The sequence below is a fragment of the Lasiosphaeria miniovina genome, assembly GCF_030549165.1.
Source record: "Lasiosphaeria miniovina strain SMH2392-1A chromosome Unknown B0T26scaffold_1, whole genome shotgun sequence".
In the NCBI taxonomy this organism is placed as follows: domain Eukaryota; kingdom Fungi; phylum Ascomycota; class Sordariomycetes; order Sordariales; family Lasiosphaeriaceae; genus Lasiosphaeria; species Lasiosphaeria miniovina.
Window position 1 is genome coordinate 3478124 of NW_026848220.1, and position 14774 is coordinate 3492897.

At 55.3% G+C, this 14774-nt stretch overlaps 4 protein-coding genes across 4 annotated transcripts; 3 read left to right on the top strand and 1 right to left on the bottom strand.

The window, feature by feature from the left end:
* Window positions 1-2311: 2311 nt before the first annotated feature.
* B0T26DRAFT_670277 (vacuole effluxer Atg22 like-domain-containing protein) lies at window positions 2312-4611 on the top strand (the record flags this gene model as incomplete). The annotated part of the gene is made up of 3 exons (XM_060439162.1): window positions 2312-2693; window positions 2781-2786; window positions 2891-4611. The coding sequence occupies 3 exons, from the start codon at window positions 2312-2314 to the stop codon at window positions 4609-4611; spliced, it is 2109 nt and encodes a 702-aa protein (XP_060302810.1).
* Window positions 4612-6072: 1461 nt separating this feature from the next.
* B0T26DRAFT_631645 (uncharacterized protein) lies at window positions 6073-7689 on the top strand (the record flags this gene model as incomplete). Its single annotated transcript, XM_060436375.1, has 4 exons — window positions 6073-6361; window positions 6456-6743; window positions 6820-6950; window positions 7015-7689. 4 exons carry the CDS (start codon window positions 6073-6075, stop codon window positions 7687-7689), a joined length of 1383 nt encoding a protein of 460 aa, XP_060302811.1.
* Window positions 7690-9238: 1549 nt separating this feature from the next.
* On the bottom strand, window positions 9239-11167 carry B0T26DRAFT_670279 (alpha-1,6-mannosyltransferase subunit; the record flags this gene model as incomplete). The annotated part of the gene is made up of 3 exons (XM_060439163.1): window positions 9239-10533; window positions 10618-11067; window positions 11155-11167. 3 exons carry the CDS (start codon window positions 11165-11167, stop codon window positions 9239-9241), a joined length of 1758 nt encoding a protein of 585 aa, XP_060302812.1.
* Window positions 11168-11669: 502 nt separating this feature from the next.
* On the top strand, window positions 11670-12769 carry B0T26DRAFT_670280 (F-actin capping protein; the record flags this gene model as incomplete). The annotated part of the gene is made up of 3 exons (XM_060439164.1): window positions 11670-11698; window positions 11791-12224; window positions 12369-12769. 3 exons carry the CDS (start codon window positions 11670-11672, stop codon window positions 12767-12769), a joined length of 864 nt encoding a protein of 287 aa, XP_060302813.1.
* Window positions 12770-14774: the final 2005 nt, after the last annotated feature.

The following is a 14774-nucleotide window of genomic DNA, read 5'->3' on the forward strand; positions in this document are numbered from 1 at the left end:
ATACCGGGTCTGATCCCGTCTCTCTCGTTGACACGAAGCCAATCTGTGCATACAATCCAATCCTTGAATGTCTGTTCGCGGGGGACTTTCCAAGATTGAAGAGGCCTTACTTCCTTACGGTTCGCGCTAATGGATTTTTAACATACGTATTTTTGGAGAAGAGATAGGCCTCTAGAATGGGCTTCGATGGTTTTTTTACCTACCTCGGCGAAAAACCTTTAGGGTGGGCCGTAAGTTATTGGGGCCTTTCAAATCTTGGAAAGTCCCCCGCAAACAAACACTCAGGGACTCTAATCCCTGAATGTTTGTTAGCGTAGTACCTACGTAGATACTTACAAGTAGTGAAGATCACAGTAAATATAACGGCTAGGAAAAGGCTTTCATAGGTATTTCTAAGATAGAGAAAAGCCTCCAAGATTCTGAAATAGGGATTCTAATAGCTTTTACCTCCCAAGCGAAAGACCTTTAGGGCGAGCCGTAAGTTATTAAGACCTTGCAAATCTTGAAAGTGCCCTCTAACAAACATCCAGGGATTGGATTACTTTCACCACGACAATACGGATAACAGGGAGACTTGTAGCCAGAGGAAGGTGCTACCGAATGGAGTCCTAGACCCACAGCGCTTGGATTGGGCTTTTGCCTGATTCGGGGCTTGTCTGGACTCGATTTCACCTGAGCCGCGGGTCTGCCGTTCTTCAAGTCACAGCCGACTCGCATACTCTCATTGGCAGATGCTTTGAGAATGGTCGTCCCCGGTTTCTCAGCTTGCAATGGGTTTGGGGAGCCAGGAACACCCCAGTTCCGCGATGTGACAGGGCCGCTGATCTCCAAGGCCCGCCCCCGATTGCACCATCCTCGTTGCGGAATGCACGACCCCTCCTTAACCCACTGGAAGGTGGCCGGCTTGGCAGCCATCGGGGCCCAGCTCTTTCGATCCCTCACCAAGACTTTCAATGATGGGAGTCGGAAACGTACACTATGGGAAGGTGAAGAGCTAAGGTCAACTCTTGAGATGCCGTGCGCTGAGCTTGGTTTTCATTGGGTATATATGCGAAAAGGGGGTCGAGTTTTATGCGGCCAGAAGCTGGCTCAGCCGCCTGACCACCTGCAGTGCAGATCCAAGCGTCCCACGCGCCGATGGCTTCCATCCATGCAACTCCGCAGCAACTCATGAGCTGACTCTCTGTTGATGGCTCGGAGAATTAGACATAATCCACGCACAGCCAATCCATACGTGTTCGCTCGCAGGAGCTGAAAGGGGAAGACAGCTCTCAAATGGTTCAAGAAAGCAGATTTGTCTTCTTCTCTCGAGACGCAGAGCTTGGCCTGACAAGATAGCTCTTTATGGCGAGAACTTGAGAATCCCCTCCACTCCCACTTCCGCACCCCCCTCAGGCCCCTTTCTCTCTCTCTCGCCTGCCCACCGGATGGAGGTGTTTGCGGACCACCCACTTCTTTCATGCTCCCCAGATTCCTCCAAGGCAACCCAGGTATTCACCCGGTAGGGGTTGCCCGCTTCCAACCCGTACCCCAACGTAGCTGCATACATGCCTAGCGTTGGCAAGGTAAGGAGGTAGGTATGCGAAGTCTGATAAAGGTCGGCGTTTCCAAGGCTTCCTGTATCCTCGCTTCTGCGTCAACCAACCATCTTACACAAGAGGCCGGCGAACACCGGACCTGTGTCCTGTGGCCTAGAAGAGGACGGCATTGCTGGAGATGGCCTTGACTTAGTGGTAGGTAATCGACCCGACGTTGAGTTCGGTTCATCCAGATGCCATTTCGCGGTCCTCTTGGTTTATCCCGACCAGCCTCGCCATCACCCTCCTCTCTACGAAGACACTCCTCATCGAGCTGCTACCGCTTCCACTGCTACCACGTCGAGTCTATCCGTATTATTCGGCCACAGGCTGGCTTCCCGCCTGCATGCAATTACAGTACATGCAAAGGTGCTGTCTACTACAAGTGTACACTAAGGACCCCTACTTTGTCCAACCTCGAATCCAAACTGTCAAAACAGCGGCCCAGGGTCAACGCTTCAACTGATCGCCCTTTCCTTTTCAAGTGGCCGCACGCCAGCTGCGTTTTATGGGCGATACCCGCGATTCAGCGCCACCAGGAGGGATACGGAATAAAGCTGGGCTGCTTGACATCCGACTGGATCAGGATTTGCTTTTTCCATTGCTGCTAGGAACGGCTCGATCTTAGTGGGTGCTTTGCCGCAGTGCAGCCTGCCCCGGTGCCCACCTTTCCCACTTTCACCACTGGCTTCGGGTTAGTGCTGAGGTCCCCCGTTGGCGTGGGAAGAATTGCCATGGCGCCCCGGAACCCGCCAGATGCTCGCCCGCCAGATGCTCGTCCGCCACCACTGGCTCCGCGTCAATTATCCCGGTTGTCGCACGCGTCCAAGCATTCGTTCCGATCTCACTCCTCTTCCTTTGAGGCCGACGACGAACGATCAGACACGGCATCGGCCTCGGCCGGAATTTCTGGCAGGATGAGTCCCAGACGGAGCAGAAGCAGAAGCAGCAGCCGCCACAGAAGCAGTAGTAGCAGCAACAGCCGCCCGATCAACGGAAATGGAGCTTCTCCGCCGTTGGCCCGCTATCCTGGTGAAGACACGCGCCCCACCAGCTCCAAAGAGCTTGCTGGCTGGTACGCATATGCATTCGCTGCCGAAGTCTATGTTATCTGTGGTCAGTACATCCATGTGCTTTATCGGTTTACATCACCGTCTCGTTTTACTGCTGCAGTACTTTAACTAACTGGTTTTGCTGCTGCAGGTATCGGTACGTTTCCAAGACTTCTGTTTCCTATCTCGGCACCTCTTCTGTGGCATCGTTGCGGCCATAAGCATTTCGAGCCTTTGCACCTATAACTAACAAACCGACAGGGTCTTTCATCCCAATACTCCTCGAGAGTCTTGCTAGGGAGAATGGTGTCCTTCTCTCCGACCACGTATCGCCCTGCGGCTCGAGCACGGACAAGGATGCAGACGACGATGGGCAGTGTGTCATCTACGTACTCGGCTTGGAGATCAATACGGCAAGCTTTGCTATGTACACGTTTAGCATAAGCGTCCTGCTACAAGCGCTTCTTGTCGTTAGCATAAGCTGTGCGGCCGACCACGGAAACTACCGAAAGAAGCTACTGCTTGCCTTCGCCTGGATCGGAAGCTTCTCTGTTATGTTGTATATCTTCGTGTCCGAGCGAATATACCTCCTCGGTGCGCTGCTGGCCATCATCTCGAACACGTCGTTTGGCGCTTCTTTTGTGCTCCTCAACTCATTCTTACCGCTCCTCGTACGGAATCACTCGTCGGTGCGGAACTCGGCCAATGCCCCGACCCCTGACCTCGCCGCGGCAGGCAACGAGTCTCAACTCCTGGAGGACTCGACCCTTCTCGACGCAGATACAGAAAGCGGCATGGCAGACTCGACAGCAGCATTGCTTCCAAGCGCTATCACGCGCCGAAGGCGGCACCGCATCTCCCGGGTCCGCAGCCACGAAGACCTGACGTCCATCGAGCTGAATCTGTCGACGCAGATATCCGCCAAGGGAATCGGCATTGGATACATTGCTGGTCTGTTTGTGCAATGTGTTGCCGTCTTTATCCTCATCCAGATGAAGAACTCAACCTGGTCTCAGCGGGTAGTTCTCTTCACTATCGGCGCCTGGTGGGCTATTTTCACCGTACCAGCAGCCATGTGGCTCCGGCCCCGGCCTGGCCCGCCGTTACCTTCGTCGTCAAGCCACACTGGGTTTCGTGCTTGGATATCATATACTATCTTCGCATGGAAGTCGCTTTTCCGCACCATACAGCTGGCACGGCGGCTTGTAGACATTGTGCTCTTCCTTGGTGGCTGGTTTCTGCTGTCAGACGCCATTGCAACGACTTCGTCAACTGCCATACTCTTTGCCAAGACCCAGCTCCATATGGAAACTTGGGCACTGGGCCTGATCAACGTGATAGCTACGATGATGGGCATTGTCGGCGCCTTCTCTTGGTCTTTTATCTCGCGGAAATTCAAGCTCAAGGCCCACCAAACCATTCTTGCCTGCATTGCCCTCTTCGAAATTATACCATTATACGGCCTGATGGGCTACCTCCCGTTTGTTCGAAACTGGGGTGTAATGGGACTTCAGCAGCCTTGGGAGATGTATCCGTTGGCCGGCGTCTATGGGTTTGTCCTCGGCGGACTTAGTGGGTACTGCCGGTCCCTCTACGGCGAACTGATCCCACCGGGATCGGAAGCGGCCTTCTACGCTCTCTATGCTATCACGGACAAGGGCTCAAGCGTCTTCGGACCGGCCATTGTCGGCGCCATCATCGACGCGTCGGGCGAAATCCGGCCCGCCTTTTGGTTTCTGGCAGCGCTCGTGGGGCTCCCAGCATCGTTCATCTGGTTCATCGACGTGGATCGCGGCAAGAGAGAGGGCGAGAAACTGGCCGAGATCATCGAAGGCTTCAAGCTCAGCCAAGGCGGCGCATCGCCTATTGTTGAGGCGGCGCGACGAGACAGCGAGAGCGACAGCCCGGGTATCCTTGCGGCCGCCGCCGCCTATGACGACGACGAGGAAGACGATGATGGTGATGATCGTCGTAGGCGGTAGCATACGTAAGCGACCGCCTGGAATTACTTGGTTTGTAACTGGCTTAACAATGGAGTTGGTCGATTACTTCTTTATTTTTGCTCATAGCGATGGTGTTTGGATCTAGGTAGTTTGTTTCCATCCGATTTTAACATCATGGAAGTGTCTAACATGAGTCTTTGTTGTGGATGTGTTCCTACCACCTTCGTCGACTTGTCCTCAACTCGGCCGAGTTCCTGTGTTACCAGAATCCGCGCCGGGAATAACCCGTAGTTGTTTGCAACCAACACTCGGTGAGTATACCAACATGGAAGTGGCACAGTGCCTCTTTTCGAGTTGAAGTGCCTCTGGCGGTCCATTACCTTAACCCTCGCATAATACCGGCAATTCAATCCGTGTTGTTGCCCAAAAGGCAATTGTGAATTCACAGAAGGCAATTTAAAACTTCAAAGCACGGATAGTTTCAAAGTTCTGAGTTGCGAGTTGGCCGAGTGACTTCAAGTTTAACCTCTTTTAAGGGTCTTTGTAAATCCATTAAACCCATTTCAGTACCTAGGTATTCTGTACGCAAAGTAGAGCCACCGTCGGCTTCAGGTCGAGTTAATGGCTAATAATAGCCTCAGGCCAGTCCAAAAAAGTGTCATCAGGAACCAGGTACGGTCCGTGGCTCCAGACTGGACACTGACAGAGATGGGCGAATCCTTGGGGGGGGGGAGGGGCGCAGAAGGAATTGGGCCCACTTGTTGCCTCTCGCTCTCTCTCCGACTCGTACGAAATCGGCAGATTACCAGCCACACCAGACCGCATTTCTCCTCACGCACCCCCCCGTCCCCTCTCCCCATCCTTGGCCGCCCCCCGAGCTTACCTACATAAACAGCCCTGGGCTGTGTGTGTGCTGAAGAAATCACGTGGCTGGAGCCATGTTTTTTTCTGGTAGCTCGGTGGCGGACGCGATTTCCGAAATTTCGAACGCTGTCAACTTCTTTGCGACAGCATCCCCTCGCATCGTCCATTGGCGACCCGAGCATCGCTCATCTGAGCAATAACGGCTCGGGGCATTCACTAGTAAGCCACCATCATCCGTTGCACGCCTAGCTGGCGACTGAGTCGCCGATCGAACCGGTCGCGCATCTTTCTCCCTCGCATCCATCCCCATCCCCTCAGAGGTGGTCTCCCTCCCAGCCACCGCATCCGCATCCGCTGCCGAATCCCGTTTTCTCGCCATCTCGCCCTCGACTCCATCAAGCCCCCCCGAGCTCACACATTCCCATCATCATCTCCGACAACCTATTCGCGCCAACAATCACCCCTTACGGCCCCACATCGGCCCTCTCTAACTGCCCATCGCTACTATCAACCCCCCAATCCAACGCCGACTTGTGCCAAACGCCGTCTCTTGCTTTGCTCTTATCCCCCCCTGTCATCCTGACGCCACCGCATCTATCAACCCAACCTCCCCGTCGCGCCCTTTCGCATCCCGCCATGGCGTCCGCGCGCAAGAGGCCTAGGGCCGAGACCGAAGACAACCGGGCCGAGTGTCCTTTCGTCATCAAACTTGTTGATCCTAAAGACAAGGAGCAGAAGAAAAAGGCGAAGCGCCGGCGCTTCGAGGGTGCCGGCGACGATGACGATACGAGCCAGCGCATCAATCTGCAGATGTCGCCGTTCTCGCCGTCGGGCAAGCTGAAGACTTATGAAACTATGGATCTTCACTACCAGGTCGAGCCCGCCAAGAAGTGGACAGACATGACAAGATACAACAGCTTCGTTCGTAAGTATTGCTGCTGTCACGCGTGTCTCGATCCGTCGCGCGCTCAGCGGATCCATGGCCACCATTGCCAATGCTGACCAATTCCCTCACACAGTCAACGGCGTCAAATATTTCAGCGAGGGCTTTATCTACGTCGCAAACGACTCGAGCATCGAGCGGCAGAAGTCGTCCCACGAGCCTATTCATCCCCGGAAGAAGTCCGACGACGACTGGGTTGCGCGCATCCTCGAGATCCGCGCAAGCGACGAGCACCACGTATACGCCCGCGTCTATTGGATGTACTGGCCGGACGAGCTCCCCCAGGGAACCCACGACGTCAAAAAGTCCGTCTCAGGTCGTCAGCCTTACCATGGCATAAACGAGCTGATTGCCTCCAATCACAGTAAGCAGCATCGCGTACATCGTGCCATCCGGCCCTGCATATTAGCTGCTGGGCCATCTAATCTAACACTTCCCAGTGGATATCATCAACGTGGTCAGCGTCACGTCGCCGGCCGTGGTCAAGCAGTGGTATGAGGAGAATGATGATGAAATCCAGAATGCGCTCTACTGGCGCCAGGCCTTCGACGTCCGGACTTATGAACTCTCGGTACGCGTTCCGGCAGTCGATAGACCCAAGTTCAAAATTCCCCGTACTAATACCCCACCTTCAGACGGTCGAGCTTGTTTGCAGCTGCAACACACCAGCGCACCCTGATAAGCTCCTAGTCGGCTGTACCTCAGAGTTGTGCAAGAAGTGGATGCATGAGGATTGTATTAAGGAACAGGCACTCAGAGACACATATCAACGACTTGGCACCGACAAGCCCCACCTACCCCCCGAATCAGTAAAGGACGAGAAGGACGGAGATGAAGCGAAGCGACCTCTTAGCCCAACGGAGACGGGCGCAGGTGTTTCGGCGCAGCACTCGATCGACGTCAAGGCCCATGACGGCTCTGATGCGGTCCACGTCGGAAACGACAACGTCGATGTCAAGCAGTCGGAGGATGAAGATGCGGCAGCAGCGCGAGAGGACTCGCTCGCGGCAGCATCTGCAGGAGCGCGGGCAACAAGCGAGAAGGATGACCAAGACACGCCCATCAAAATGTCTAGCAAGCTGCTGCCAATAGTTGGCAACAAGAAGCCTGGCAGGCCACGGAAGAGGGCATCGGAAGCAAACGGTGATAGCTCCAAGCCTTGGGAGGGACTCTTTGAAGTCGCGCTCAAGACAGTGGATGCTGGTCCTCCCCTTCTAGAGTTCAAGGATCTCCGCGAGGGCATCGTCGGAGGCGAAAAAATATGGACCGAGCCTGTCAGATGTCTAGTGTGCCGCTCCCAGGTCAACTGAAGACTGGGTAGGTTAGAATGTGGTTCCATGGGTCGAAATCGCTCTAAAGGGTGCAAATTGCTCCTCGGCGCTTCAATAGACAAGGAGACTAAAGAAGTTTCTTTTGTTTATCAAGGCGTGGAGCAAACAAAGAGCCCAGCTGGTTTGTAGGTGTAAGATGGTCGAGCCGGGCACCTTACGACTGAGTTGTCTTTAATCCCATCTAGGGATAGTGTCGTGGCGGTTTGGACGGTGTGATCTGGATTTATCGGGATTGAAAGGGGTTAATGCGGACGTCTCTATGTTCGGAAGTGGGTGGGAACATTACTATTATCGTCATCAACACTATCATCATGGACGGGATGAAAACAGAGGAGGAACCGAAGGAGCAGCAACAAGGATCCCCTACCCCACCTGTTCAATGTAAGGAATGAAGGTTGAACGCGGCCCTCGGTTTATTTTAGAGGGTGGTTGACGAGCGGGCGGGTGGAAGGACATCGACGTATGGTTGATATCCTTTTTTTCTATTTGAGCTTTATCTCGATGGGGGTTTTTTATTATTGTTTTTCTGCTCTCCCTCTCCCTTTGTTTTGTTATCGTTGCTAGCTCTTGTTGTTCTTGTTGCTGTTGTTTTTACTTGGTTCTGGTTTTTATCTCGATACGAAACAAAATCTTAAGTGTCTCTCTAGGTATCCACCAATCCCACCCCCTTTTGTTCTCTTCTCTCTCGTCACTTGTCACTCGTCACTTGACGGCCAAGCTGTTTTTTTTCCAACAGAGATGATGGATCAATGAAAGAGAGGTTTTCCAAGACTCGGTCGCAACCTCCCCACCCCCATAAATCTAACTCTGGCTCTGGTTCACTGATGGACGCATGCGGCGGAGGATTATTTTTGGGCTTTCTCTTTAAAGTTTGTTGTTTTGGAGCCGTGGGTTTTATGTAAAGCAGGTGGGTAGGCAGTTAGCCAGTAAAGTCAAGTCAGATAAGTCCAGTCAACCAGCAAGGATATAGGAGTACTCGAAAAAAACGAAAGAAAACCCGGATGAAATATGGGTGAGTGGATGAGTGACTGGTATTATCTTTTTTTTCATTTTAAAACTTGTCGTCTGTTGAATTATCTCAAATATCCTTTTCGTCTTGAAACTTGCCGTCTGTTGTATTATCTCTAAAAACGGCTTTAACTTTTTGTTTTTTTCCATCTGTCTTCTCCACTTCTCACCCCCCTCGTTGCAAAGCTTTCGTGATTTTTCTCTCGGATAGTCCCGACATTGGTATATTACTATTAGTTCCTACCTTGTTGTTACTTTGCGCAAAACAAAAACCAGGTGACGGGAAGAAAGTAAGGAACCAGTAGATCAGTAATGGGTTCAAAAGAACAAATTCACTGAATGTCTCTTGGAATAATACACGCTAGATTACTAAAGTAATAACTCCGACTAGTCCCTGAAATAAGTACAGTACACCAACCCGCTATGTCAGGCTTTTTTCTCTCCATGACTTTTCTAAACAAAACAACAAAAAACAAGACCTACACCTCCACCTACATCACACTGCATGTTAGTCATCACATCACGCGTCGACAATCCTTCGCGACCGTCTCGCATCTTTAAGCCTCCTGAGGATGTAGATCCTGGGCACCATGCGGGGGCCGAGCCAGCGGCCGCCGGTCAGCGCCGTGACGCGCCGCTTCCACTGCGCCACAGTGGCTCCTGTGCCGACGGCGGCGGGACCTTTGCTGCTGCTGCTGCTGCCTGGAGATGCCGCGGTTTCCGATTTCGCGTCGACGCCGCCGACGAACTCGACTCCGCCGTACCCCTGCACGACGCCAATCGCCTCCCAGTCGCCACCATTGACCTTGGCCGGGTCCTCCACCAGCACGTAGTCGAAGCGCCGCCAAAAATCGTCCTGCGCGAGCACCGCGGCGTCTTCCGTCTTGTCCAGCGTGAGGGTGACGGCGCCGGCTCGCCCGCCGACTATGTTTGCGCTGCTTTGACCAGCAGGGGCCGTGGAGCCGCCGGCGCCGGCGTCGGGCATGGCGGAGCCGGTCGCGGAGCCGAACAGGGTGACGCCCGTCATGCAGGCAAGCACGTCGGCGTGGGCCGACACTACGGCGGGGGCCCCGGCTCCCTCGAGCTCCACGACGTGGCGGAGAAAGGCGAGGGCCTCGCCGCCGGGGTAGTTGAGGGAGGAAATTAACAGCATGGCAGTGCTCGCGACAAACGATAGAGCCACGGAGGCGACGAGCGCGAGAGCCAAGAGGCTGGCACCGACGGTCTTGGCGCGGCGGTTGAAGACGAGATTGGCGCCGAGGGCGGCGGCGGCTGTCAGCGGGGGCACGACGTAGAAGATGAAGCGGGCCTCCTTGTGAGGCTGGAGAGAGTAGATGGCGACGAAGAGCAGGGAGGGCACGGCGAGGCGGCGAGCGGCGGTCCCGACGGCGGGGTGGCCGAGGGCGAGCGGGAGGAGCACAGCCCAGGCCAGCGGGTTGACGAGCAGGCGTGGCAGGGCAGACGTGAAGTAGTAGTGCCACGGCGAGACGCCCCAGGCGGACGAGGAGCCCAGGATGGCGTTGTAGTAGAAGCCCCAAAGCTCGGGCCACACGGGCGTCTGCCAGAAGTAGCTGTCGACGGGCACCGAGATGAAGAGGGCCATGGCAAAGGCCACGGCAAAGGGCAGCATGATCAGCTCGACGGACGTCTCGGGCACCAAGAGCAGGTAGAGCACGCTGGTGCCGAGCAGCAGGGCGACTTCAGACCGGAACATGACTGCGGCGAAGACGAACATGGTGATGGCTAGTCTTTGGCGCGGTAGGATAGACTTTCTCCTGCCGGGCTGGGGCAGCAGGAAGGAGAAGGCCAGGGTTGCTGTTTGGGGGTTGCGTGGTTAGTTAGCAGCGTTTTGTTTCGTGTTTAGAGTGCCTTAGGTAGCAAGCGATATGGTAGACTCACTCAGGCCAAAGGCGAACATGTTGGGCAGTGTCCTGGAGGCGTAATACATGACGTGGAACTGGCTCGCCTGGAGCAGCAAGTACCACCTCGCCGCAGCGTCACTATACGCGCGTCTGAGGCTCTGGGCAAAGACGAGCAGGCAGGCGGCATTGAAGAGGCCGAGGATGGCGCGGACGACAAACTGGGCGTGGTCGAAGCCGACGAGGGCGACGACGGGCTGGGCGATGCCGGCCAGCAGCACGGGGCCGATGAAGGTCCGCGGGACGGCACCCGGGAAGGTGAAGTGGTCATAGGTGCCCGAGAGCCGCTGGTAGACATCGGCCGTGGGCGTCCCGTAGACCATGACATCGTGGGCGGCTTGGATGTTGAACGACTCCTCGACCTTGGTGAAGGGGGCCACGGCGAGATGCACCAGAACCAGCCCCGGCACCACAAGCGAGAGGGCAACGTCTGTGTGGCTGTTAGTTACTCTGCTACCAAGGCCGGCTATTTGATCGTGTGATGTTGGAGTTGCTTGGGATGGATGCTCTCACTCACCAATGAGCTTCATCGTGCTCTGTTTTTAGCCTCTGATGAGAGTCTTGGATCTCTGTTGCAATTGCTGTACCTACCTTGGGGACTGTTGTGTCAACCCAATGCCAAACCCACCAAGTCCCCCGAAATGGGACCTCAGAATTGCTCCGAGCCGTTGAGGTTGTTCCTTGGGAACCTTGATAAATTACCGACCGGCCTAGACGAGGCTAGGTTGATCTGGAAATGGCGCCAGGGAGAACACCTTAGCGGCCTGGGCTAATAAGCGACGAAAAAGGGATGCCCTGGACGGGATACCCAACTTCACACAAGCCCCTGGAAAGTCAACCGTTACCCCGCCAAATGTGCCGTAAGGACCCCGCCCAGCTCGTTACAACTGTCCAGTCGGGCATTAAGGTGCGACACATTTCCAGAGCTCTGGAACCCCACGGGCCGACGGCGACTTCACATCTCTTCTGGTCAAGAAACAGCTGGGCAGCCACCGTCGACGAACACACAATACAAAGTAAACACGCACAAAAATGGCTGCCGACCCCTTTGATTCGGCGCTGTAAGTTTTGGACTTGCGACTCTGCCCTGTCTTCCGCCCCTTGTCGACCGAGGCAGCTTCATTTCCATTGCTAACCATGATGCCGCCGCCAGGGACCTCCTCCGGCGGCTCAACCCCAAGCACACGGCCGAGCATCTCAACAACCTCATCTCTCTAGCGCCGGACCTGACCGAGGACCTGCTGTCGTCGGTCGACCAGCCGCTGACGGTGCGGCGGTGCAAGCAGACGGGGCGCGACTACCTGCTGTGCGACTACAACCGCGACGGCGACAGCTACCGCTCGCCCTGGAGCAACCAGTTCGACCCGCCGCTGGCCGATGAGGGCGGCGCCGGCGGTGTCGGGTCGGGCGGCAGCAACGAGGGCGCCGGCGAGGGTGCCGTCCCCGGTGAGCGCGTCCGCAAAATGGAGGTCAAGGCCAACGAGGCCTTTGACGTCTACCGCGACCTGTACTACGAGGGCGGCGTGTCGTCTGTCTACTTTTGGAACCTCGACGACGGCTTCGCCGGGGTAGTGCTGCTCAAGAAGTGTACGATGCGGCCCCTTTCATTCGTCCCCTTTCCTTCGTCCCCTTTCCTTCGGTCCCATCCCTGCTATTTCCCCCCCTGCCTACATGGCTCGCATTCCCCGGTGCCACAGTTTCCCGCTTGACGTTTTCCTAACAAAATCACAGCCTCGCCCCAGAGCGGCAGCGGCGGCAGCAGCCAGGGCGTGTGGGACTCGATACACGTGTTCGAGGCCAGCGAGCGCGGGCGCACGTCCAACTACCGGCTGACGTCGACGGTGATCCTGAGCTTGGCGACCAAGGGCGCCACGCTAGGCGACGTCGACCTCAGCGGCAACATGACGCGCCAGGTCGAGCAGGACCTGCCCGTCGACAGCGACGAGAACCACATTGCCAACATTGGCCGCCTCGTCGAGGACATGGAGCTCAAGATGCGCAACCTGCTGCAGGAGGTCTACTTTGGCAAGGCCAAGGACGTCGTCGGTGACCTGCGCAGCATCGGCAGCCTCAGCGACGGCCAGCGCGACAGGGAGGCGCAGCGCGAAATCATTGGCAGCATGCGGAGATGAGATCCCCGTCGTCGTCGTCGTCGTCGCTGTTTTTGTTATTATTCGTCTCTCTATGTTGAAAGATACTTGCCATTTGAGGCGGGGCCCCAGAGGCGAAAAAGGAGGCAGAGCGGCTGGCCAAGAGCATCTTGTGATGTTTTACCTTTATGATTTCGGTTGTTTTTGTTGGACTCGGGAGTTATATTGTTGATTAGCGATATTTTTTCCTCGTAAGACTTGCGTTGTCTTTCCCACTTCAAGCCACCCCCAGCCTTTGGCTTTGGTTTTCTCTATCCAGGTAATGAAGACTATGACGTGGGTCTCCGAGGCCCAGCGATAGGGACACAGCATCTTGTTTCTGTCTCGGATGCGTACGTGATATAGCAAGTGGTGACACGGAGAAGCTGGAGGCGGCCTGACGATGGTGCCACTATCTCTCTTCTCGTCCCTTTTTGGCTAATCCGCTAGATGATCAACCACAAGGGATGAGGCGAATCTTGAAATCCTCTCATGATTGTCAAGCTCGTATGCACATGGGGAGGTAAGCCTGCTCCTTACCGAAGGAAAAGGGGTATCAAGCTGTTCAGCGCCGACGAGGGCAGCATCTCATCTCATCCCGCCTCACGCAAGCTAGCCAGCCAGCCAGCCAGCCAGCCAACCAGCAATGCCGATGCAGGCAGGTTTCACTCACCAAAGACGGCACTCGAACGGGTACATGGGAATCCTAGGACCGCGGTTCACGGACCATACGTCCCGTAATATATCCCTCCATCCATCCATCCACAGAACCTGTAGCTACCCCCCCCCCCCCCCCCAAAAAAAAATGACCTGCATCTAGCAAGTATGTATCACCCACCGGCCTGCCCGTGGCCTGCCCCCCCCCCCCCCCCCGCCCCATCCCCGCGCCCTTCCTCGCCGCCGCCGCCGCCTCTTAGACGCTTCGCGTAATTGTATCCCCAAAATCGGCGAATTTATTTTTGTATTAAATGTGTTTTTATATATTTGATCTCCTGGGTGGCACAATGACTGGATACTGATGCTCCAACCCCGGACTGACTGTCTGTCTGTCTGACTGTCTGTGTGGGTGCGTCTTGTGCGTCAACTTCCTCGGCCAGCTCGCTTGTCTGCCATCACCCCCTTGTGAACAACATCAAGAGCTGGGTTGGCTGCACCTATTCGGAGGACATGCGAGTCAAGTTAACTTTACGTCTTTCCAAGCTGTGTAGCAGCGGAATGTATGTACTTACGTATTTACGGGGAGCCGGACTGTGGCGGCAGCGCGACTTTCTCCACGCCGCGCGAGCACATATATCCCACATAGGTAGGTATGCAGTGAAGCCACCACAACGCAACAGCTACAGCAACCACCACGCGTATGATGAATGAATTTGCCGTTTCGAGGCAAACAAACTCGGCATGACCCACCTGCCACGTTTTCTTTTTTTCGCCGGCTCGATCTTGGGTAACTCTGGCACGAATCACTCCCTCCCTACCTACAGGTACCTACCGTACCTACCCACCCACCCAGGCACACACGGAACATCCGGAATATAACACAACGACGGGCGGGCTAGTGGTGTGTTTACGGTGCCAGGTGATATGTACCTAGCTGTAGCCCGCCCGCCTTGGCGTTTCTAAACCCGCTTCTGGTGAATGTACATACATGCACTCGCTCACTACCTTGCACTACATGGACATGCGGATGCAGTGGTGGTGGTTGTTGACGTCTGGCTGGGCTCTCACGTAAACTGACTAGGACAGGGCAGGACTTGCCTACCTTGGCTACTATCCCACCGAGGCTGCAGCTGAAACTGCAGCTGCTCATTGATTGTTTGTTTGTTTGGACCGCATCGCATGGTGGAGCTCTCACGGGGAGCCAGCCAGCCGGGGCTTGCGATTCTGAGTTCGTGTCACTAGCTGTATACAACCTACAGTTGGTTTTCTCCGTATTCGACAGATTTGACGTGGTAGAAACAATAATGTTTGTTTGAAGTTGATGCACAGTGGGGACATTCGGGCAGTCCCG